Raw genomic sequence first — 21,523 nt, forward strand, 5'->3', positions numbered from 1 at the left:
CTGGAAAACTGAAAAAAACAAAACAAAATAAAAAACACAGAACCCTTGCATCCTCAAACTCTCTTTCTGCATCGTCGTGGACAGTTCGTTAGTGTCAAGTTTCCCTGTTTGAGAGTGGCCACCCTTCTCACTAACGAAGCGAGGAAACTGAGGCACGAAAATGGTGCTGTGTCTAGGAGAGGTCAGGGAACCGAGGGAGCCCTGGGAGACCTCTGGCCTCCGTCCCGGACCCACTCCCACGATCCCCGAGTCCCCTCCCCTCGTGTCCCCTCCCCAGGTCCAGGGCGGGGCCGGCCGGTGAGTCAGCTGCTCCCTGAGCTAAACGGGAGGAACCGAGGTGGAGCAGCTGTGTGTGGGGTGCGCTGGGCCTGTGGGGAAGCCGCGTTGGAGCGAACCAAAGGGTCTGATCGGACTCGGGTTGCGCCGAAGGGACAGCCCTGAGTCTGGAGGAGAATCCCGGGCCGTGAGACCCGCCTTCCCTTGCCCGGGCCCCTCCCAGTTCCCCCAGCGACGGCTGCTTCCTGGTCCCCGACGCAACCATGGCTGAAGAACAACCTCAGGTCGAACTGTTCGTGAAGGTAAGAACACCTTCTCTTTCCTTGGCCACTCTCAGAGCTTCTGCAAGCCAATCCTCCCCTCTCCCGGGCTCCAGCTCTCACCCCCCAACCCCTTCCTAGCTGACCCCACCCCCAGCCCCGGAGCTGTTTTGCTGGGAGGTGCGGGGGTGGGGTGGGGGGACGGGACTTGTGAGACGATAATGAGAGTTCTAGACTCGCTCTGAAAAGTTTGTAGAAGAGGTTTCCAGCAGCCGAAAGGAGAGAAAGGTGAAGAAAGGGGAGTTTTCAGGAGTGGGAGAGTGAATGGAATACGGGGCGGGGTTCAGGGGTCCAGACAACAGAAGGACCGAGAAGGACCGAGAAAGGGACAGTGGGGTTCGAGAAGGTCAGAGGAGAATCGTCTAGGACGTGTGGCCGTATGAAAGAAATATGGGGCAGAGAGAGGAGAGAGAGAGAGAGAGAGAGAGAGAGAGAGAGAGAGAGAGAGAGAGAGAGAGAGAGAGAGAGAGAGATCCGGTAGGGTTGAAGGATGAGTGTGTCGCAGGGTGGAAGGAAAGAGCCTTCAGGAAGCCGCACAATCAATGGCTGAGATAACTATCCCCCAGCTGAGGGAGCCTAGAGACGGAGAGGCAGGAAGGAGATTAAAGTTTAGCAGTAGTTACTTATGAAGAGAGGAGAGAAGAGCTCCAAAGAGAGACTCCTTGGGTTAGATGAAAATGCAGGGCTGATGGGTATGGAAGAAAAAGCCCCTCGCCCACGCCCTCCCCCTTCACACTTTCCTCGCTGTGGGTGTGGTCAAGGAGAGATGGTTCTGGGCTTCAGAAACCGCGGGCTGCCGCCCTCCGCCTCTGCCCTGGCCCGTCCCCTCTGGCACCACCCTTCCTCATACCCCCGAGTACGTCCCTTCCTCTCCGGGCAGGTCCCCTCCCAGTGAGCACATTCGCCCCGGTTTTGCTTCTCGGCCTCACTTTGCGCTCCTTCATCTCGTCTGTGTGTCCAGTGTCCTCTTTTTCTCTATGTTTTTTTTTTTCTTTCTGGGTTTTCCCTGGCAGCCTTTCCCAGTGTTTTGGCCCAGGGAAGTGAACTAGAGCCTGGGTCCGCCCCTTAGGTGTGGTCCCCACCTCACACTCGCCTCCAGGGGCTATTTTTACCCTGGGTGAGGTGATGCTGTAGAGATCCTGGCCCTGTGTCCTGTGAGGAGGATCTTGGAGAACCAGAGGACATGAGCAAGCGTTTGGGGAACTGTAAGGGTGGCGGTGGCTGCCTAGGCCACCGTGTGTATAGGTCCCTGCCCCCACTTCCTTGCCAGGAAGGAAGCTGATGAGGCCTGAAGACACAGAAATGAATCACCCTCAGTCTAGGGGGAGGTGTCCCTTGGGGGATGAGGTCACCTGCACCCAATTAGAGAGTTGCCCCCTTTGTTAGGCCCTCCATATATCTAAGGTGAGATTAGGTCTTCTGGCTTGCCCGGCCCAGCTTCCAGAAACTGCTTGGATAGAGGTTTTAGTGAATGGGGACCCTGGTTTCTAAGCCCTGCCCTACCTCTCCGTTCCACCAGAGAAGATCCAGTATTCGATTCCAGCCCCACCAAGTCCCCTATTCTTTGTCTTTTGGATCCTGATTCTCAAAGCTTAGCCAAGACTTAGCTGTTCTTCCCACCTGTCCGTCACTGGGATGCCACCAGCCTACCTTATCTGATCCAGGCCCAGAGGGGGAAATAATTCAGCTCTGGGGGTGCCTTAGAGATCGTAGCAGTGTATGTCAGACTAACAGGAGGTTCAGAGAGCAGCCTGGTAAAGACCCGGTGCGCCAGGCCTAACGCGGGTGCGGTTGCTTTTCAGGCTGGCAGTGATGGCGCCAAGATTGGAAACTGCCCCTTCTCCCAGAGACTGTTCATGGTGCTCTGGCTCAAGGGAGTCACCTTCAACGTTACCACTGTGGACACCAAGAGGTGGGCCCACTTCTGACCCTCTAGACTGTGTAGACGCTTGTGCACGTCTATGCGCATGCGCACTCTCATGAACCCTTCTACCTTAAACCGGTTCTCTCTCGTTTGGGACAAATCTGTTTCTCCTACATCTTGATGTCCCTGTTTCTGATCCCCTCCTTTCCCTTTCTTTTTTCTTTTTCTTTTTTTTTTTCTTTTTCTTTTTTCTTTCTTTCTTTTTTTCTTTTCTTTTCTTTTTTTTTTTTTTGGTTTTTCGAGACAGGGTTTCTCTGTGTAGCCCTGGCTGTCCTGGAACTCACTCTGTAGACCAGGCTGGCCTCGAACTCAGAAATCCACCTGCCTCTGCCTCCCAAGTGCTGGGATTAAAGGCGTGAGCCACCACTGCCCTGCTCCTTTTCCTTTCTTGACACGTGGCCCCTTCTCCAGGCGGACAGAGACTGTACAGAAGCTCTGCCCTGGTGGGCAACTCCCGTTCTTGCTGTATGGCACCGAAGTACACACAGATACCAACAAGATCGAGGAATTCCTGGAGGCCGTGCTCTGCCCTCCCAGGTACAGGGAGGGACACTTGGAAAGAAAAGGGGAGCTGGGAGGCTTTGCGGAACAAAGGTCGAAATGGGGGGACTGCTGGCCGTAGGGCAGAGTCCCCCAGAAAGGTCTTTACCTTATCCCTATGCCTTCCAGGTACCCAAAGCTGGCTGCTCTGAACCCTGAGTCCAACACCTCAGGGCTGGATATATTTGCCAAGTTTTCTGCCTACATCAAGAACTCAAACCCAGCCCTCAATGACAGTGAGTCTCATGGGTTAGGGGCTTGGGTCTAAGGTTGGGTCATGTGTGGAGCCCCTGTGAGCTCAGCTGTCAGGGAGATGGAGCAGATGTTCCCAGATCTCTTCTGACCCCCCATTCCTGCCTTACCCCTTCTCTCTGCTGTCTCGTTGCTAAGACTTTCAGGGGTTTTTCTCTCTTTTTTTGAGATTTTATTTATTTTTTATGTATATGAGTGTTTGTATGTCTCTGAGACCTGTGCGTGCAGTGCCTGAAGGCCAAGAGAGAGCATTAGATTCCTGGGATTAAAGTTACAGATGTTGGCTAGGAATCAAACCTCAGGTCCTCTGCAAAAACAGCCAATGCTCTTAACCTCCTCCTCCTCCTCCTTCTTCTTCTTCCTCCTCCTCCTTCTCCCTCCCCCCCTTCTCTCCCCCTCTCCCCTGTCTTTCTCCTTCTTCTCAGAGACTTATTTATTTTATGTATGTGAGTACACTGTCCCTATTTTCAGACACACCAGAAGAGGGCATCAGATCCCATTAGAGATGGTTGTGAGCCCCATGTGGTTGCTGGGAATTGAACTCAGGACCTCTGGAAGAGCAGTCAGTGCTCTTAACCACTGAGCCATCTCTCCAGCCCTACAGTTCGTTCTTAAGATGCACCCCCATGTGTGCCCCCCCACACCACCACCTGCACTGCAGCATTACCAGGCTCACAGACAGCTTTCACTAATTTGCATATTTATTTATTTATTTATTTAATTTATTTTGGTGGAGTTGGGGGATGATTGATTCTGAGAGGGTCTTCCACACCTTTCTACGTCGGCTTCCAGACCTGTAGAGTGGAGATAACTTCCATTTCCTGGGTTTGCTTGAGAAGTGGCGGAGACTTGTTTCTACACTGACTGGGAGCCTGAGGGAGAGGGTGGGACTCGGTATACAGAGCTTGACTAGTGTGTGAAGCCATAGGCTCCATTTCTAGGGCTTGGGGGAGTAAATCGCAAGGCGGCGGCTGGGGAGGTGGCTCAGTCACCTGTGTGCTTGCCACCCACGTGTGAGAACTGAGCTCCTGTGTTTGGAGGCTCGGCAGCCATTTCAAAATCTATGCATGACGGGCAGCTACTGTAACCCAGTGTTGGGGAAGTAGAGGCAGGAGGAACCCTGGGCTCAGGCGGTCCAGCTAGTCGAATCTAATTGGTAAGCTCTAGATTCACAACGAGATCTTGTCTAAAAAATAAAGCAGGGGCTGGAAAGATGGCTCACTGGTTAAAAGCTCCTGCAAAGGACTGGGCTTTGGTTCTCAGCACCCACCTGACAGCTCACAACTACCTGTAACTGCAATTCCTGGGGAGCTGAGCCCATTTCTGACCCCACCCCCCACCCCAGGCTCCTATATGCACAAGGTGTACATGTACACCTACAGACTCGCACACTCACGAAACAAAAACATGTAAATAAACCTTTAAAAACAAAGAAAGAGCCAGGCGGTGGTGGCGCACGCCTTTAATCCCAGCACTTGGGAGGCAGAGGCAGGCGGATTTCTGAGTTCGAGGCCAGCCTGGTCTACAGAGTGAGTTCCAGGACAGCCAGGGCTACACAGAGAAACCCTGTCTCAAAACAAAACAAAACAAAACACAAAAAACAAACAAAGAAAGAAGGGCTAGAGAGGTAGCTTAGTGGTTAAGAGCACTGAGTGCCCTTCCAGAGATCCTGAGTTCAATTCCCAGCACACAACCATCTGTAATGGGATCCGATGGCCTCTTCTGGTGTGTCCGAAGACAGTGGCAATGTACTCATATACATAAGTAAATAAATCTTCAAAAAGAAAGAAAGAAAGGAAAGATGGAGAGCCATTGAGGAAGACAATGGATATTGACCTCTGACCCACACACACACACATGTCACACAAACATAAAGTTCTGATCAGCTTCCTCTCTCACATAGACCTAGAGAAGGGGCTCCTGAAAGCCCTGAAGGTTCTAGACAATTACTTGACATCCCCACTCCCGGAAGAAGTAGATGAAACCAGTGCAGAAGATGAGGGAGTCTCTCAACGGAAGTTTCTGGATGGCAATGAGCTCACCCTGGCTGACTGCAACCTGCTGCCGAAACTTCACATAGTACAGGTCAGTGGTCGGGTCATGGTTGGTGGTCACCATGAAACAGGATGAAGCTCTAAGGTCACCTTTTATTTATTACAAGGGGCAGGGCACAAATGGGGTACGGAAATCAGGAGAAAATTGGGGGGAGTCGGTTCTCTCCCTCCACCATGTGGATCACCTGACTTTGATCACCTGACTTGGCTGCAGATGCCCTTACTCAGCCAAGCAGTCTCACTAGTCCAGTGGTGCTGCCATCATGGCTAGATTTTGACGTGGATGCTGAACATCCAGCCTCAGGTACTCATACTTGCATGGTTTCCACAGATTGTTACCCAGTGGTGGGCCCCGTCCAGGGACCACAGCTTATCTCTTATCAGATGTTGCCCAAGTAAGAGAATTACATTCTATGAGACAACCCGTGTTTATACAGCATCCAGTTAAGAGTGGCATTCAGTTTTGTGTTTCTGTGTGCATGTGTGTACGTGTGTGTCTGTGTATGCCTGTGTATCTGTGTGTATGTCTGTGCTTGTATGTATGAGTATCTGTGTATCTGTGTGTGCCTGTATGTATGAGTGTCTGTATACGTGTGTATCTTTTGTTTTGGTTTGGTTTTTGGTTTTTCGAGACAGGGTTTCTCTGTGTAGCCCTGGCTGTCCTGGAACTCACTCTGTAGACCAGGCTGGCCTCGAACTCAGAGATCCACCTGCCTCTGCCTCCCAAGTGCTGGGATTAAAGGCGTGCACCACCACGGCCCGGCTTACGTGTGTGTCTTTGTGAATGTGTATGCCTATGTGCATGTGTGTGCCTGTGTATATGTCTGTGTATATGTGTGTGTTTGTGTGTATGAGTGTCTGGGTATACACGTGTACCTCTGGGCCTGTGTGTGCCTGCCTGTTTGTGTCCAGGGTTGCTTCCAAGAATGCTTTTCCTGAAACTGTATCACGCCAAATGCACAGATCAAACAAAGGATTCTCCCAGGTCTACGTAACTCTTCACATAGTCCAGGCTTCCCATTTTCTCTCAAGGACTCTTCCTGAGTTTCTGTTTCCTTTCTGTCTGGGCCTTAAAGCTGCAGTGTAATTTAGTAAAACAGAGCCACTATCATTCCACCATCAACTGAGAAGCACCAGACAGTGAAATAGCTGGGCAAAGTGGTCCGTGCCTGTAATCCTCAGTGTGCTACAGGCTGAAGTAGCAAGTTCAGAGTGTGTTGGAGGCCAGCCTTAGCTACAGAATAAGACCCTGTCTCAAACAACACTACCACTACCCCACACACACAAAAGAAAAAAGAAGCAATTGGTGCTCAGTCAGTTCTTCCCCACAAACAGCTGAAATTGAATTGAAGATAAAAGATTCACATCAAGAGATGGGATGGCTTGGAGAGATGGCTCAGTGGTTAAGAACACCGGCTGCTCTTCCAGAGGACCCGGGTTCAATTCCCAGCACCCACATGGTAGCTCCCGACTGTCTGTAACTCCAGTTCCAGGGGGTCTGACATCCTTACTCAGACATACATACGGTTAAACACCAACACACATAAAATATAAAACAAACAAAGGAATTTTAAAAACCTGTTCATATCAAGGTACTAATAGATGACCCGAAAGTCAAGTGAAAAGGAGACAAAATTTACCACAATAATGTTACTCTTTGCTAATTATCTTTTCGTGTGTGTGTGTGCTGGAAATAGAACCCAGGACTAACCACATCCCTAGCCTGTGTCTGTCTCTGCCTCTGTATATATTCAGTTTTAATACATATGAGTGCAGGGGCTTTTGGAGGGCAGATAGAGGTAGATCCCCTGGATCATCTCATACACACAGGCATACACAGGCACACACAGGCACACAGATACACACATACACAGGCACACGCACATACACACATACACAGGCACATGCATACACACATACACAGGCACACACAGGCACACACACATACGCAGACACATACACAGGTACACGCATACACACATACACAGGCACACACACATACACAGGCACACACACATACACAGGCACACGCATACACACATACACAGGCACACACAGGCACACACACATACGCAGACACATACACAGGTACACGCATACACACATACACAGGCACACGCATACACAGGCACACACAGGCACACAGATACACACATACACAGGCACACACATTCACACATACACAGGCACATGCATACACACATACACAGGCACACACACATACACAGGCACACACACAGGCACACACACACACACAGGCACACACACAGGCACACATACACAGACACACACACAGACACACACATACACAGGCACACACACATACACACATACACAGGCACACACATACACACACACACAGGCACACACACACACAATCACACACACACAATCACACATACACATACCTCTTTGGAGATAGATCCCCTGGAACTGGAGCTGCCCAGCAAGGGGGCTAGAAACGAAACATCTGCAAAAGCGGCGGGCGCACTTCACCACTGAGCCATTTCTCAGTCTTTCTGTCTCCTCTTTATTTTAGTTTCTGAGACAGGGTCTTTCTATTTAGTTTTAGTGACCATGGAACTTGCTAGGTGAGTTCTAGGACAGCCAGGTTTACACAGAGAAACCCTGTCTCGGGGTATGTGTGGGGTGAGGATGGGGATAGAGGGGAAAGAATCAGTAAGAAGTCTCTAGTGGGGCTGGAGAGACGGCTCAGTGATTAATAGCCACTGGCTGCTCTTCTTGAGGACCCAGGTTCAGTTCCCAGCACCCACATGGCAGCTCACAACCATCTGTAACTCATACCAGAGATCTGATGTCCTAGTGCAGCCATACAAATAAATAAAACACCCATCCTCACAAAATAAAAATGAATCTAGCCAGCATGGCTGTGCATGCCTTTAATCCCAGCCCTTGGGAGGTAGAGATGGGTGGATCCCAGAGTTTGAGGCCAGCCTAGTCTACAGAGCAACTTCCAGGATAGCCAGGATACACAGAGAAACCCTGTCCTGAAATGCCTAAATAAATAAATAAATAACATCTAAAAGAACAATTTTTGAAGACTGTAGGCACAGGGTGCATGCCTGTAATACCTGTTCTCAGGTTGAGGAAAAAGGTTCCAGAGACCATCCAGCCTGAGTTCCACAGAGAGACCCTATCTCAAAACAACAGCAGCAAAAAAGTCTGTAAGAACTGAAGCAGAATGGTCTGGCATCCTAGACAGGGCTCGGTTTTTTTTGTTTTTGTTTTGTTTGTTTGTTTTGGTTTTTTTTTTTTTTTTTAACCTGGCAGACCCTAAAGGAAAAGAAAGTTCAGTAGCTCCAAAGCAAGCAAGCATGTCTTCCCTGGGGCTAACATGCTGACCTCTCTCCAACCTCCAGGTGGTGTGCAAAAAGTACAGAGGGTTCACCATCCCAGAAGCTTTCCGTGGAGTACATCGGTACTTGAGCAACGCTTATGCTCGGGAAGAATTCGCCTCCACCTGTCCAGACGATGAAGAGATAGAACTGGCCTATGAGCAGGTGGCCAGGGCTCTCAAATGAGCACCTTTTAAAGGGTCTTTCACCCACTCTGTGCTCTCCACAGAGGCTTCCACGCTGCTGCATAATGGACACACTCCGAAATAGCCAGTGGGCAGGAAACCGGGGCATTTGTGTGGGGCTGGGGGTGGGGCTGGGGGGTAAAGCAAAGGATAACAGACAAGGGTAAGATTTTTATTTTGGGTTGGGGTGGGTAGGACAACGTATTTCAGTAATAAAATACAGAATGGAAAAATCTAGTGTTGTTTTTACACAAAGACGGCTTAAAGTGTAAAGGGCTCCAAAAGAAGGTAAGGGTCAGTGATCTTAAGCTCAGTGCATCTGCCAGGAATTAAGGAGGGGAGTGTTTGTACAGGGTCTGCCATGTTTTGTATCTGTCCGTGAGAGGGCTGTTCCGTGGTCCATGTCGCGTTTGTAGCCCCGCAGCCAGGGTCAGTGGGATCTGGGTGGGCCTGGGCAGCGCTCTCTGGGCGGTGCCTGAGTTCAGGGAAGGGGGGCACTCAGCCTTGGAGGAATGGGCGCGGCCTAGCAGGGCGGAATGGGCGTGGTTTTAGAAGGTCCCGCCCCGTCCCGCTTAGACAATGCCCCGGAGCCGCCAGACCATCGCTCCCCCGCCCCATCGCCGTACGCGAGCTCGCCTACCCTGGGAACCCCTCAAAAACCGGAGCTATCGGTCTCTCCAGCTTGAAGACTCACACTCCCATCTTCATTAACTCTCTCCTCTGGGGGTGGGGCCAAGGCCGAAATCACCAGGCTGCAGGAGTGGAGGTGGCCGCTGGTGAGTCTGGAGAGGGGGCTGTCTCCCTAACGGTATGGGGAGGCTGGAGTTTGGGGGTGCTACATACGTGCCTGCACCGGACGGTGTGTGCGAATAACCTGCGCTTGGGCGAAGAGCTGGGCGGGGTAGACTTTAGAGGAAGATGAACAGGGGTACGGAGTTCTGAAGCCTGGAGTGGTTCCACGCCGCGCCCCTCCCCCGTTTCTCCGCCCTCCAGATTTTGTTTAAGACCTCTCCCAGTCCTCCGGGACTAAGTCTGGTTTGTACTGGGTCGCTCGAAGGGCAGCGCGACGACCCGGGGTGGAGAGAGAGGATGCTTAACTCCTTAGACTCTAGTTCCTCCGATTTGCCCCCGATCCCCTTTCTCCGTCGAGCATTCGAGACTTCACACCCCAGGATCTGATTCACCATCCAGCTTTCTTTTCCAGTCCCATAACCTCTGCGGGTCCCTGGCAGGACTTTGGGTCCCCCCTGCTGCGAGCAGCTGAGGGTTAAGGGGGCGGGGCCGCCGCATTTTTGGGGAGTGAGCGCATCCTAGCGGCTGCCAGGAGGGGCGCGGGGCAGGGACCTAACGGAGCCCCGAGCAGGGGCAACAGGTGTTTGGGAGATTAAGGATCCAAGTCTTGTTCCCTTGGGCGCCTCTTAAAGCAGATCCCCTGTGAAACGCGGCTGAGCGGGGTCCACAGAGCTAGAAGGTTTGGAGGGGGTGGGGCAGAGTGGGAGGGGCGCCTGGAGATGGCAGGAGGAAGACCTAAAAGCTTTATAACATTGCCCCTTTCTCTTTGCATGTCTTTCTCTTCAACCCCCGCCACTTTCTGTTTCTTCTCAGACAAGTGAAGAGAAAAATCAAAACAGCTTGGCTGGAAGGGGCTTCTGTGTGGATGTGATGGGGACGCCGGGGGAGGGGCTGGGTCGCTGTTCCCACGCCCTGATCCGGGGTGTCCCCGAGAGCTTGGCATCTGGGGAAGGTGCTGGCGCTGGTCTTCCGGCTCTGGACCTGGCTAAAGCTCAAAGAGAGCATGGAGTACTAGGAGGTAAACTGAGGCAACGACTAGGGTTGCAGCTGCTTGAACTGCCTCCTGAGGAATCACTGCCGCTGGGACCACTGCTTGGTGACACGGCTGTGATCCAAGGAGACACAGCCCTAATCACAAGGCCCTGGAGCCCAGCGCGTAGGCCTGAGGTGAGGGCCAGGGTGAGGGTGTGTTGGAGGACTGCATTGCGCGGGGTGGGGTGTTGGAAGGTCGAGGGGAGGAGGCTGTATGTCTGGGGTTGGCAGGAAATAGGGAGTGAGGATGTCTCTGCTTGCTCTCTCTTCTCTAAGGTTGATGGAGTCCGTAAAGCCCTCCAGGACTTGGGGCTCCGAATTGTGGAGATGGGAGATGAGAACGCGACGCTGGACGGCACTGACGTCCTCTTCACCGGTGAGGCTACGGATGGTCAGCACCTCTGTGGGCTTGGCAAGGGAAGCAGAGTTTGGGAGACTAGGCGATCTCAGGTCTTGACTCAAAACTCATACTGGCTTTCAAACCTTCACATCCTCCCGGGGTTCAGGCCGGGAGTTTTTCGTAGGCCTCTCCAAGTGGACCAATCATCGAGGAGCTGAGATCGTGGCAGACACATTCCGGGTGAGGAACCAGAGAAGCTTGGGGAGGGAGTGCCGTCAATGTGCTTAAGGGCTTGACCCGTGCTCCTTACGCACCCCTAAATCCTCCTGCGCTCCTAGGACTTCGCCGTCTCTACGGTACCGGTCTCAGGCTCCTCGCACCTGCGCGGCCTCTGTGGCATGGGGGGACCTCGCACCGTGGTGGCTGGAAGCAGCGAGGCTGCCCAAAAAGCAGTCAGGGTGAGGCGGGGCAGAGCTGTGGCGAAGGCGTGGTCAACAAAGTGGGCGTGGTTTAGGGCAAGGGCGGCACAGAAGCTGGCAATTGCCCACAGCCCTTCACTAAGATGTTCTTCTAACACAAAGGGACACCCTAGTAAGCATGGGGTACAGAAGAAACAAGAGTCGGAGAGGGGCTACAGAAGCAAGACGTAGCTAAGGTGCCTGAGACCGACTGTGTCTGACGCACCAGGCATTATATACTTGCTGTCATTATCTCACAAAAGTAACCCTTGCTCCAAGGCCTTCCTTTGTGATAGTCAGGCAGACTCAGTTGTGGAGACCTCAACGCCCTCTTCCTCTCTCCAGGCCATGGCAGCGCTGACTGATCACCCCTACGCCTCTCTGACCCTCCCAGATGACGCAGCTAGTGACTGTCTCTTTCTGCGTCCTGGGTTGCCTGGCGCCACACCTTTCCTCCTGCACCGCGGAGGTGGGGACCTCCCCAACAGCCAAGAGGTGAGGGAGGGGAAAACCGCCCCCCAACCAGAGAAAGAAGTCTGTCTTCCCCAGTGGGAGAAAGGAGGGGGCCCTTCTTCAGAAGCCTGGGTGGGACCGCTAGGAACTGGCTAGAGGGGGCGTGGCTCTGGTATCAAAACATCCTTGGGGTCCTCCCTGCAGGCTCTGCAGAAGCTCTCTGACGTCACCCTGGTACCTGTGTCCTGCTCGGAACTGGAGAAGGCTGGAGCTGGCCTCAGTTCCCTCTGCCTGGTGCTCAGCACACGCCCCCACTGCTGAGGGTCTGCGTTTGGGGATCCAACTGGCTAGGAATAGAGCCGTATAGGGGGTAGAATCAGGTAATAGAGGCTGGGTAGTCGTGGGGAGATGCCCCAGGATAGGGAAGGACTTAGTATGGGACAAAGAATTGGAGCCATTGGGTGAGTTCTCTCTGTCAAAACCAATAAAATAAAATTGGCCTTTTAGATAAGGGCTGTGGCTGGCTTCTCACTGGGACAAACAGATGAGGTGGAGTTGAAACCTGAAGCTGGGCTCAGTGCTAGGGAGGAGGAGTCTTTAACTTTTGTTTTGTTAAAGACAGGGTTTCTCTGCAGACCATGTTGGCCCCAAACTCCTAGAGATCCACCTGTCTCTGTCTTCTGAATGCTGGGATTAAAAGCGTGGGCCACCACCGCCCAGCCGGACTCTTTGATTTTAAAAACACGCCTCTTTATGTGTTCCTGACTCACCCCAACTCTGTCACAGGGCTCAGGTACAGAGAGGGACAAGAGACCATTTCTGTTGTGGGGAGTATAGGCAGGGTGGGAAGAGGATTATGTGCACGGGCGGATCACATTCTGAATTTACCTAAAGGTCAGGTGACTCAGGCTCTGGTGGATGACAAGTTCGCCTTTATGTGATAAAGAAGAAAGGGATGTTTTCCAGGATGTTCATTCATGTACCACAGCTCAACAGTGATATCAAAAGGGAAACTCATACTTCCTGATATTTTCTTATAAACCGACAGACATGTTGTAATGAGGTGGTTTATTTGTTGGAGTCTGTTTCTATGAGGAAAAACCAGGGGGGTTTCTAGAGAGTTAAATTTTGTGCAGGAGTAGGCAAGCATTTAGGGTGAGGATATCCCAGAAAAAGCAACATTTGAATGAAATCCTGAAGATAAATTATCTGGGCAGAAAGTGAGAAAGAGGAAAAAGGAATCTGGAAAATGTTAATTTATTTCAGAGTCAACAAGTATTGTAGGGAGAACATTTCGGAGAAACTCTCTAAGGAGGGCACGTGTACACAGAAAACGATGGCTAGGCCTAAGAGGAGGCCAAGTGATGGAGCCTGTATGCAAAGCCCAGGCCCACGTCCCCAGAGCTGAAGCTTTGGGAGAGAACCAATGGCTGAACCAGGGAGCATCTCTCTGGTTTTGAGTAAGGACAGAGCAGGAAGATCAGAGGGATCTGGATCTGTGGGTCACCCATGAAGCACATAATGAAAGTACATTCTGGTGGCAGCATTGGACATGGAGACAGAGGATAGTGACTTACTACAGACAAGGCCTTGTGTGGTGGTGCATGCTTACAGTCACTCTTATCCCAGTACTGAAGGTGGAGGTAAGGAAGGCAGGATTTCAAAGCCAGCCTCAGCCGCAGGAGAGCCTGTCTTTAAAAGGAGTGGAAAGGGGGAGGGGTGGCATCCTGATAAGTTCTTGTGTGGGAGAGGAGATGGTGGTGTACCCTGACTCCCAGTTTCTGGCTTGGGCAACTTGGGTTCTTCAAGAGATTGCAGAGGAAGACCCAGGGGATGGCTTAAGAAAGACTGAGTCTGGTTTGACAAGACTTGGGCAAAATGCCTGAGGCCACCCAGGCAGCCTTGTAAAAAATGCCTGAGGCCATCCAGACAGAGTGTACAGGGTCTGCGATCTGTGTTGGAGGGAATACTGGGTGTCATTTCAGGGCTGAGGATTGATTGGCTAGCTTCCTAGAAGAGGAGTAGAGAGGAGAAACAAAGAGGCAAGCAGAATGGCAGGGCATCTACAAGGATAATAGCAACAAAGTAAACCCTGGTTTAAATAGGGGTGAAAGTTATCGTGTGGTACGACCTCACTGGCAACCTTTCAGTGGCTGAGCAGCTGCAATCAATGAATAAAGGGAGTGCAGTCAGGCAGGAAAGACCAGGCAGGTCTATGTCTAAAGTTCAAAATGCCTGACTGGGCCAGGCAGTGCCTTTAAACTCAGAAGTTGGGAGGAGGCAGTGGCAGGTGAATTCTCTGAGGTCAAGGCTAGCCTGGTCTATGGTCTACAGAGTTCCAGGACAGCCAAGGCTCCACAAAGAAACCCCTTCTTGAAAAACAACAAAAAAGCATTATCGGAAAGGAGGGGAACAGACAAGATATCTATTTGGGAGTTAAAACTTAAGACGGACAGCTTGATCATCTTCAGAGTGGGCATCGGTGGAGAAGGAAAGATGTTATAGAAGAGATGGAAGAGGCTGAAAAAACTGAACAGTGGCAGAGAGCACAAGCCAGGTAGCCAGTCTCCTAGAATCGTGCCTCTGTCCATGGTGCCTTCCCCCTTCTAGCTGAGGTTATACAGGGAAGCCCCAGATTGGAAGGGTTGGCAGGACAAGGGCTTCGCTTTATACTACAACCGCATAGACAGTGGAGGCATCACCAGGAACCATTGTGGACATCCGGCGGTGCCTCCCAAGGACAGAGTAGTCCAGATCAGCATAGTGGAGGCTCTGGAGGAGGTAGAGGGAGGAAGGTAATATGGTCTCATCAACCTGACCCCTTAGCTTGGAATCAAAGCCTCTTTCTTTTCCCCACAGTGGGTAAAGACGACTATGTAGCGAAGTCTGGCTTCCATCTTCCCGCGTAAACCTCCAGAGTTCTGGGATCACACGGCTGCTCCACAACAACCTAGCTAGGCTTTTTTTCTTGGCCCTTTTTCCTCTGGGATTCTGGCCTTTTCCCCATCCCCAGGCCCTTACCGGCTCCTGGTCCAGGTGGCCTGAGATCTTGGACTCCTGTTCTAAAGGCTTCTGTGGCTCAGCATTTATGACTGGAGCTATGTGGGAGGGAGGGACAGAGCTGAAGGATGAAGAGAAAATGAACAACTTTGTCTGTTCCTGGCAAGGACTCAGACTCAAGAATTCAAGGTTAGGGATTGTGCGGGTAGGAGAGGGGAAATGGGATGTAGTTAATCTCACCAAATGTGGGTAGTGGTCCAGGCCGGGGCGGGGGTGGGGGCGGGGGCGAGCGTCTGTAAGGAAGTCCTCGGAGAGTCACCAGTCTCGTCCTACTGGTTCCTCGGCCTCAAGCGGCGCCAATAAGAACTGTGCAAACTGCAGTCTCCGACCAGCAAAACAACTTAGGCTCCTCCGGAACCAGGTCCCGCCCACTCTCTGGGCTTTCTGCCTTTTTCAGTTTGGTTTCTGCAGCCTGGGTTCCCTATTCCAGCCTGTAGCCTAGCACCCAAGGGCTAACCACTCGCATTCTTATAACAAACGCCAGGCCTCCTGACACTTTTTGTTCTTTGCTCTCCCCCCCTGCACCCCGCCCCCCCCCCCCCCCCCCCCCGCCTTGACTGGTCACACTCTATTTTAACCCAGGATCCACCTCCAGCGCTCACCTGCGCCGCCACCAGACCAAGCTCGTGGCTCCCAGTCCCAGCACAAGCCCAACGCCCAGCAGTGGAATCAGGACCTTGGGATACTCGGACCCTGGGGAGACCGCGAGGCAGGGAGGGATGTCGAGGTCAGGGGTACAGACCATAGGGTTCTACTAACTTTCCCGCTCTGTAAGATTCCGCCCCGCTTTTTTGTCACGCGTGTGTGTCCAAATTAAGTATTCCTGTGCATCTGGGCCTCGACATACCATGGGTAGATCCCGAAGGCCGGCAACCTGCCTTGTCCCCTAACACTTGAAGCACTGTGCGACTCTCATTCTCTTGGCGTCCTTTGCAGAAAAAGGTGCCAGAATCCCCGGCGCTCAGCAGCAGCTCCAGCCGCTTGATACCTGTGTCTAGGGAACGCAGGCGGCCGGAGAAGTGCTGGAGCACAGTTGGGGTCCCTGTCGTCGAGGCCCACAAGATCGGACGGCGCCCTTTGGACAGGCCCTTACATGCTGGGAAACTAGGCGCCCAAGCCCAGCGGGTGGGGTCGGAGACCCCTATGCAGGAGAGATTCACCCGGTCCCCAGGGTTGCCCTTCAGAGAAACTAGGAAAGGTGGGGGAGGGAGATATAGATAGGGCTAGTTTATCAGATTCTCTCTCTCTCTCTCTCTCTCTCTCTCTCTCTCTCTCTCTCTCTCTCCCCCCTGCCCCCTGCCCCCTCACCTCTCACACAGACACACAGACACACACAGACACACACACACACACACACACACACACACGGCGACCCTAGTTTGTCCCATCTTTACCCATCACAACTTCCTAGGGATGGCCTACCCTCAGGATTCCCCTGGACCTTTGAGAGCAACAGAGGCAGCAGCTGCAGGACCAAGGCCATGGCTGGGATGTGGTGGTCAGAGGCAGGAGTGAATCAGCAGTGAGACCGGAGGGAAGCAGAGGGGCAGGGATGGGGATCCGGCCGGACTTGGAGCTCAGATAAGAGCGAGTGTGAGGCTATCAACTTCTGGATCCCTCTAGGAACCCTCAAGCCAACATGCAGTCTTCAGACTTTGAAACCATATTAAATTTTGTGCTTGAGACCTTTGCGAAGGCGCTATACTTTTTTTGTGAACAACTAGTGTGGCCCCAAAGTACCACAAATTTTGAAGCTCGGCTTCCTGAGTTTGAATCCTGAGTTCATCCAGCCACACAGTAGCTGGGTGAGGTGAGCAAGCCACTTAACCGCTGCCTGTTCCCTCATCAGGAAGACAGAGATGAAACCATGTGAGAACCAAATCAATACACTGAGGGTGTCTAAAACAATAGCTGACATATGGGAATGCTCAATGTATGACATGATCCTTACTATCTCTTATCTTAGATCCTATCTCACCTCTGGGTGCCTGTGGTGCTCCTCCCTACCCAAGGTGCTCCTCCCTACCCAAGGTGCTCCTCCCAAACCCAAGGCCAAGCGTGGTAAGGGGCACCCTTGGCCTGTTAGTGTGGTCCTAACAGAATACACAGCCTCAGCCCCGCCTCTATGACATCACAGAAACTCTCCGTGATGCCACAAGCCTTCCTTTATCTTGTGGCTGAGCGTCGTTTGGAAGACAGGGTGGGGAATGGATCTACATTAATTCAGCCTGTTTTATCAATTTCTGCTGAAATGTTGATCAGTGTCCTCCCACCCCCAGGGCACCCAAAGCTGCTGATCAACTCAGGCTACGACACACTGTTTGTTTCCTGGGAACTAGCAGAAGCTAGCCTTGTAACTATTTAAGTCACAGAGGCTTTTCTGATGCTCCTCCAGGGCTGGGGTCCCTCAGCTGGGGGTCCTGAATCCAAGATCCAAAATGGAGTTGCCCACTAGTGACACTTACCCTCTCCCATCTCCTCCTCCTGTCTCCCCTCCCTACCCAGGCCCTCTTGGACCCTTCTCACCTCTGGTCTTTCTCTCCAGTCTGCTGAGAATAAATTGGGAGGGAGGTGCCCACAGAGGGCAGAGGCCTAGAAGGGAGGGGCCATCGGGGTTATAAATTCTGAAAAGACCGCTCAACTCTCAGAGCTGGATCCCTGGGAATCTTCTGTCAACTGCTAGGGCCGTGAACATTCTCAGGACCCTCGCCATGAAACACCTCCTCCTGCTCACCCTGTCTGCCCTACTCTACTGCTGGGTCTCAGGTGAGTGCTGGGGGCCCCAGGCCCCACCCCAACCCTACCCAATACTTCATACTTCCCTCTACTCAGGATCCCAAGAAGTCCCAACCCTACCTGGTTTAGTCTCGCCAGCGCCTCCAGGATCAGATATCGCTTGAGCATGGTGGGCTCCATGTTTCATTTCCTTTCTTTCCTTACTCCTTCCTCTCCTCCTTTTCCTCACTCCATTTCTTGTATGTTTTTTTTGTCATCTCCTGTAGCCAAAGCTGGCTTTAAACTCCTGATCCTCCTGCCTCTACCTCCTAAATGCTGGGATTACACATGTAATCCCACCTAGGCTCTTTGGTCCATTAAGGACCCAGGCCTCCACTGCCATTTTCTCTTAGCCCCGATTCGGCCTGGCCCATTTTTCACCTGACATGGTACTAGGTCTCTTCCCAGTGAGTGTGCGCCTCTCCTGCACACTGTAGCATCCAGATGTCCGTCTAGCCAGTTCTAACACGTACTTCTCCAGAATTAGCATACCTGCCTTCGCTCACCACTGCCCTGAGCTGTGTCCCCATAGAAAGGATCCCTTGCCATGCCTCATGGAGGTGTTCAGTGACGGCCCTTCCTAGCTCATTCCCCACTTCTTCCTGAGCAACACGCCTATATCCTCACTGGACATGCAAAGCCTTCTGGGAGGTTCCAGTGACTCTATGCAGCCTTTCCAAAAATCAGAAACTTTCCCTGAGCCTTCTATGGAGATGTCCCAGCACTTACCCTAAAGTGAGATGGGTTGGTTCCTTGGAGGCTATCTAGACTCCTCTACCCCTGGGCTGACCGCTCTTTCATGGCCCTTTGGGTGCTCACATCTGGAGTTAGCCAACCAGGGCATCCTGATGTGCCACCTACTGTACCAACCCTCTCCATTCTTGTTAGATGTTAAGATAGACCAATGATCCATCTGCCAGGTGTTGTTACCCTTCCACAGGGCGAGTGCCAGAACAGTAGAGATGATTCATTCAAGATGGTTCTTCCCAAGCTCTTGGCAGAGGTCCAGTCCATTTCTAAAGCTGGTCTCCGGTGGCTTTCTTCCAGCCACAGTTTCATGGCATCTCTGAAGGCATCTGTGAACTCCGAGTCTCACTGCAGACCCTAACCTCTACCCTATCCTTGTTCCTACATATCCCAGACGTCCTCAGCCCCCGGGGTTTTGTTAGTACCATTCTTAACTCATCTCAAACAGGCTGGGGTGGAGGAAGGTATTTAGATTTCCACACAGGACAAACACCTCCGCCCAGTGCCCACACCACTTTGCACTTTCGCCATGTCGCTCACCTGTTCTGTCTCTGAACAAAGCAGGTGTGAGGCACTGCCTGCCTAACGTGGCAGTTTTCCATCCTAACCCCTAACTCAGCTCGTCCTCAGGTGACTCAGATGTCCCATTACCTCAGCCCAACTTGTTGTCTCCCCAGCTGACACTCGATGTCACTCCTGCTACAAAGTCCCTGTGCTGGGCTGTGTGGATCGCCAGTCCTGTCGCCTGGAGCCCGGCCACAAGTGCCTGACGACAAACGTGTACCTTGGTAACACCCTCTTCTCTGGGTGGGAGGGACTGGATGGGAGATGCTCTTTGGGACTGAAGCCCACCCAGGGGTAGGACAGAGAGTTACAGAAGTGATGATGTGTGTAGCCAAAGATGATTATATGCCAGGCTCTGACCTGTGTGTCCACTGTGTTAGTGGATGCTTGTGTTGACCCCAGGAATGGGCACTGGTCCCAGGAGGAGGGGCGTGGCTCATGCTTGGGAAGGATGATTAGACTTTGAGGAAATGAGGAAAGAAGGGTGAAACTAAGCAGTTTGGGGCACTAGAGTAGCCAATGGACACAGGCCAGCCAATACCCACTGCTGATCCCTTCTCTGCTGGCTCCTACTTCTAGGGAAGATGTGGGTTTTCTCTACCCTGCGCTGTGGCACACCAGAGGAGCCTTGTCGGGAGGTCTTCAATGAAACCAACCACAAGCTCGGCCTGAACTACAACACCACCTGCTGTGACAAGGATAACTGTAACAGCCCTGCTCCACGGCCCACACCTGCACTGGCCCTCATCTCCCTCACCTCCTTGGCTGGCCTTGGCCTCTGGCTGCTGCATTGAGACCCCCTCCATGGCTACACTTTTCCCACCTGCTGTAGCCCCGAGCCTTTCTCCCTGTGTCCTCAGAGCTCCAGCTTTCCAGAACGTTCTCTCCTCCTCACCCCCAGCTCTCCTGAAGATCCTTTTCCTAGTCCTGTGCCATTGATTTCATGGGACTGTGCCTAGAGTGGTCTTCCTAGCCACTTCTCCACTCCCTCACTTGTTACCCTCCGCTCCCTTCCCCCGAAAGTCCTTTCCCATTTCTTCTAGAACACTCTACCTCCTCCACTGGCCACCGAAAGAGCTCCCTCCTCGGACACACACTGCTGTGCCTCTGAGATCTAAGTCTGGAAGAACTCCTGTCTTGTCTCCAGGGAGTGACCCGCTGACCTCATTGCATGGGCCTGGCTCACCAGACCCTCTGCTCATCTCTTTCTATCTTGAGAAATAAATGTCAGTGTCTAGTAAGCTTTGTGTTAGATTGTCAGGAGCTGTAAATGCTAATCTGGGCATGGTGGGTTTCATCTGTAATCTCAGCAACTGGGAGGCAGAGGCAGCAGGAGTTCAAGATCATCCTTGACTACGTAGCAAGTTCAAGGCCAGCATGAACCACATAAGATCCTGTCTTAGAAAGAGGCTGGGATGGCCAGGTAGTGGTGGTATATGCCTAGATTCCAGCACTTGGAAGGCAGAAGCAGACAGATCTCTGTGAGTTCCAGGCCATCCATGTCTACAGAGGGAGTTTCAGGACAGCCAAGCTATATAGAGAAATGTTGTTTCAAAAAAACAAAACAAAAAAACAAAAAAACCACACAAGAAAATAGAAAGAAAAAAGAAAAGAAGCAATAGCTTTATTCCCTTTTAATCCTAGCACTTGGGAGGCAAAGATAGGTGGTAGGGAAGGAGGAAGAGAAAGAAGAGGAGGAGGAGGAGAAGGAGGAGAAGGAGGAGGAGGAGGAGAATGAGGTGGGGAGGGCCTCTCCATGGAAATCTCACCCCCCCCAACCCCACCCTGTGCTTGCCTAAGAAGTCTCTGGGGAGTTTCCCTGAGGCTGGGCTGACCAAATGGAAGAGCAGGTTTTTCAAGCCTTTCTCCCTTCCCATACCTGAGGGTGGCACACTGACACCAGTGTTTGGAGAAACAACCCTTATCCTAAATTTAGACTACAGCCTGCCAAGAAGCAGGTGCAGCCTAGCTTGAGGGTGCCCCAGAAAGGAAAGGTGTGTGCAGTCTGAGAGCCGGCTTTGTTTCCACCTCTGAGGTGGCTTTCTAACTGGGTCATTCAAGCAGCTTTCCCTTCTCAATTCAAAATACTCCTTCCTATTGGGAGCCTGGTAACCCTCTGCTCAACCTTGCCCTCAGCGACCCTCAATGGGAAGGAAGAGTCTGCCTAGCTGCAGGTCCCAGGAGCCACTGAGGACTGATTCTCCATTGTTTTGAGAGGTATCATAGATCAGGTCCACGGATACGTGCAATGGACTGTTGTTCACCAAACTAGAAGCCAGATAACCCACGATCATCCCTTCAATCTTTTCAACAGAAGGTACTCAGAAGCTGGGAACAGTGGCACATGCCTTTGGGAGACAGAGGCAGGTGGATCAAACTCACGTTTGAGGCCAGC

The 21,523-nt window shown here is 52.1% G+C and overlaps 4 protein-coding genes across 10 annotated transcripts; 3 read left to right on the forward strand and 1 right to left on the reverse strand.

The window, feature by feature from the left end:
- Nucleotides 1-309: 309 nt before the first annotated feature.
- Clic1 (chloride intracellular channel 1) lies at nucleotides 310-9,140 on the forward strand. Its single transcript, XM_034524455.2, has 6 exons — nucleotides 310-578; nucleotides 2,399-2,508; nucleotides 2,932-3,057; nucleotides 3,190-3,296; nucleotides 5,216-5,397; nucleotides 8,747-9,140. Exons 1-6 carry the CDS (start codon nucleotides 540-542, stop codon nucleotides 8,906-8,908), a joined length of 726 nt encoding a protein of 241 aa, XP_034380346.1. The 5' UTR covers nucleotides 310-539; the 3' UTR covers nucleotides 8,909-9,140.
- Nucleotides 9,141-9,277: 137 nt separating this feature from the next.
- On the forward strand, nucleotides 9,278-12,493 carry Ddah2 (DDAH family member 2, ADMA-independent). 2 transcript variants are annotated; one of them, XM_034524456.2, is made up of 7 exons: nucleotides 9,278-9,683; nucleotides 10,513-10,866; nucleotides 11,008-11,107; nucleotides 11,238-11,311; nucleotides 11,410-11,529; nucleotides 11,875-12,024; nucleotides 12,187-12,493. In XM_034524456.2, the coding sequence occupies exons 2-7, from the start codon at nucleotides 10,570-10,572 to the stop codon at nucleotides 12,301-12,303; spliced, it is 858 nt and encodes a 285-aa protein (XP_034380347.1). In that variant the 5' UTR covers nucleotides 9,278-9,683; nucleotides 10,513-10,569; the 3' UTR covers nucleotides 12,304-12,493. The 2 variants fall into 2 exon arrangements, with proteins under 2 accessions (XP_034380347.1, XP_034380348.1); XM_034524457.2 differs by lacking the exon at nucleotides 9,278-9,683 and adding an exon at nucleotides 9,708-10,378.
- Nucleotides 12,494-13,035: 542 nt separating this feature from the next.
- Nucleotides 13,036-16,665, reverse strand: Mpig6b (megakaryocyte and platelet inhibitory receptor G6b). Of its 6 annotated transcripts, XM_034524841.2 has the most exons (6): nucleotides 16,465-16,665; nucleotides 15,890-16,231; nucleotides 15,645-15,735; nucleotides 15,223-15,275; nucleotides 15,004-15,080; nucleotides 13,036-14,754 (listed from the first exon to the last, which is right to left on the reverse strand). In XM_034524841.2, the coding sequence occupies exons 1-6, from the start codon at nucleotides 16,523-16,525 to the stop codon at nucleotides 14,650-14,652; spliced, it is 729 nt and encodes a 242-aa protein (XP_034380732.1). In that variant the 5' UTR covers nucleotides 16,526-16,665; the 3' UTR covers nucleotides 13,036-14,649. The 6 variants fall into 6 exon arrangements, with proteins under 6 accessions (XP_034380732.1, XP_034380733.1, XP_076772860.1 ...); XM_034524842.2 differs by lacking the exon at nucleotides 15,223-15,275 and having other exon boundaries at nucleotides 15,004-15,103; XM_076916745.1 differs by having other exon boundaries at nucleotides 13,036-15,080.
- Nucleotides 16,666-16,689: 24 nt separating this feature from the next.
- Ly6g6c (lymphocyte antigen 6 family member G6C) lies at nucleotides 16,690-20,369 on the forward strand. Its single transcript, XM_034524109.2, has 3 exons — nucleotides 16,690-17,808; nucleotides 19,242-19,352; nucleotides 19,708-20,369. Exons 1-3 carry the CDS (start codon nucleotides 17,754-17,756, stop codon nucleotides 19,920-19,922), a joined length of 381 nt encoding a protein of 126 aa, XP_034380000.1. The 5' UTR covers nucleotides 16,690-17,753; the 3' UTR covers nucleotides 19,923-20,369.
- Nucleotides 20,370-21,523: the final 1,154 nt, after the last annotated feature.

Source organism: Arvicanthis niloticus, chromosome 20 (genome assembly GCF_011762505.2).
Source record: "Arvicanthis niloticus isolate mArvNil1 chromosome 20, mArvNil1.pat.X, whole genome shotgun sequence".
Taxonomy (NCBI): domain Eukaryota; kingdom Metazoa; phylum Chordata; class Mammalia; order Rodentia; family Muridae; genus Arvicanthis; species Arvicanthis niloticus.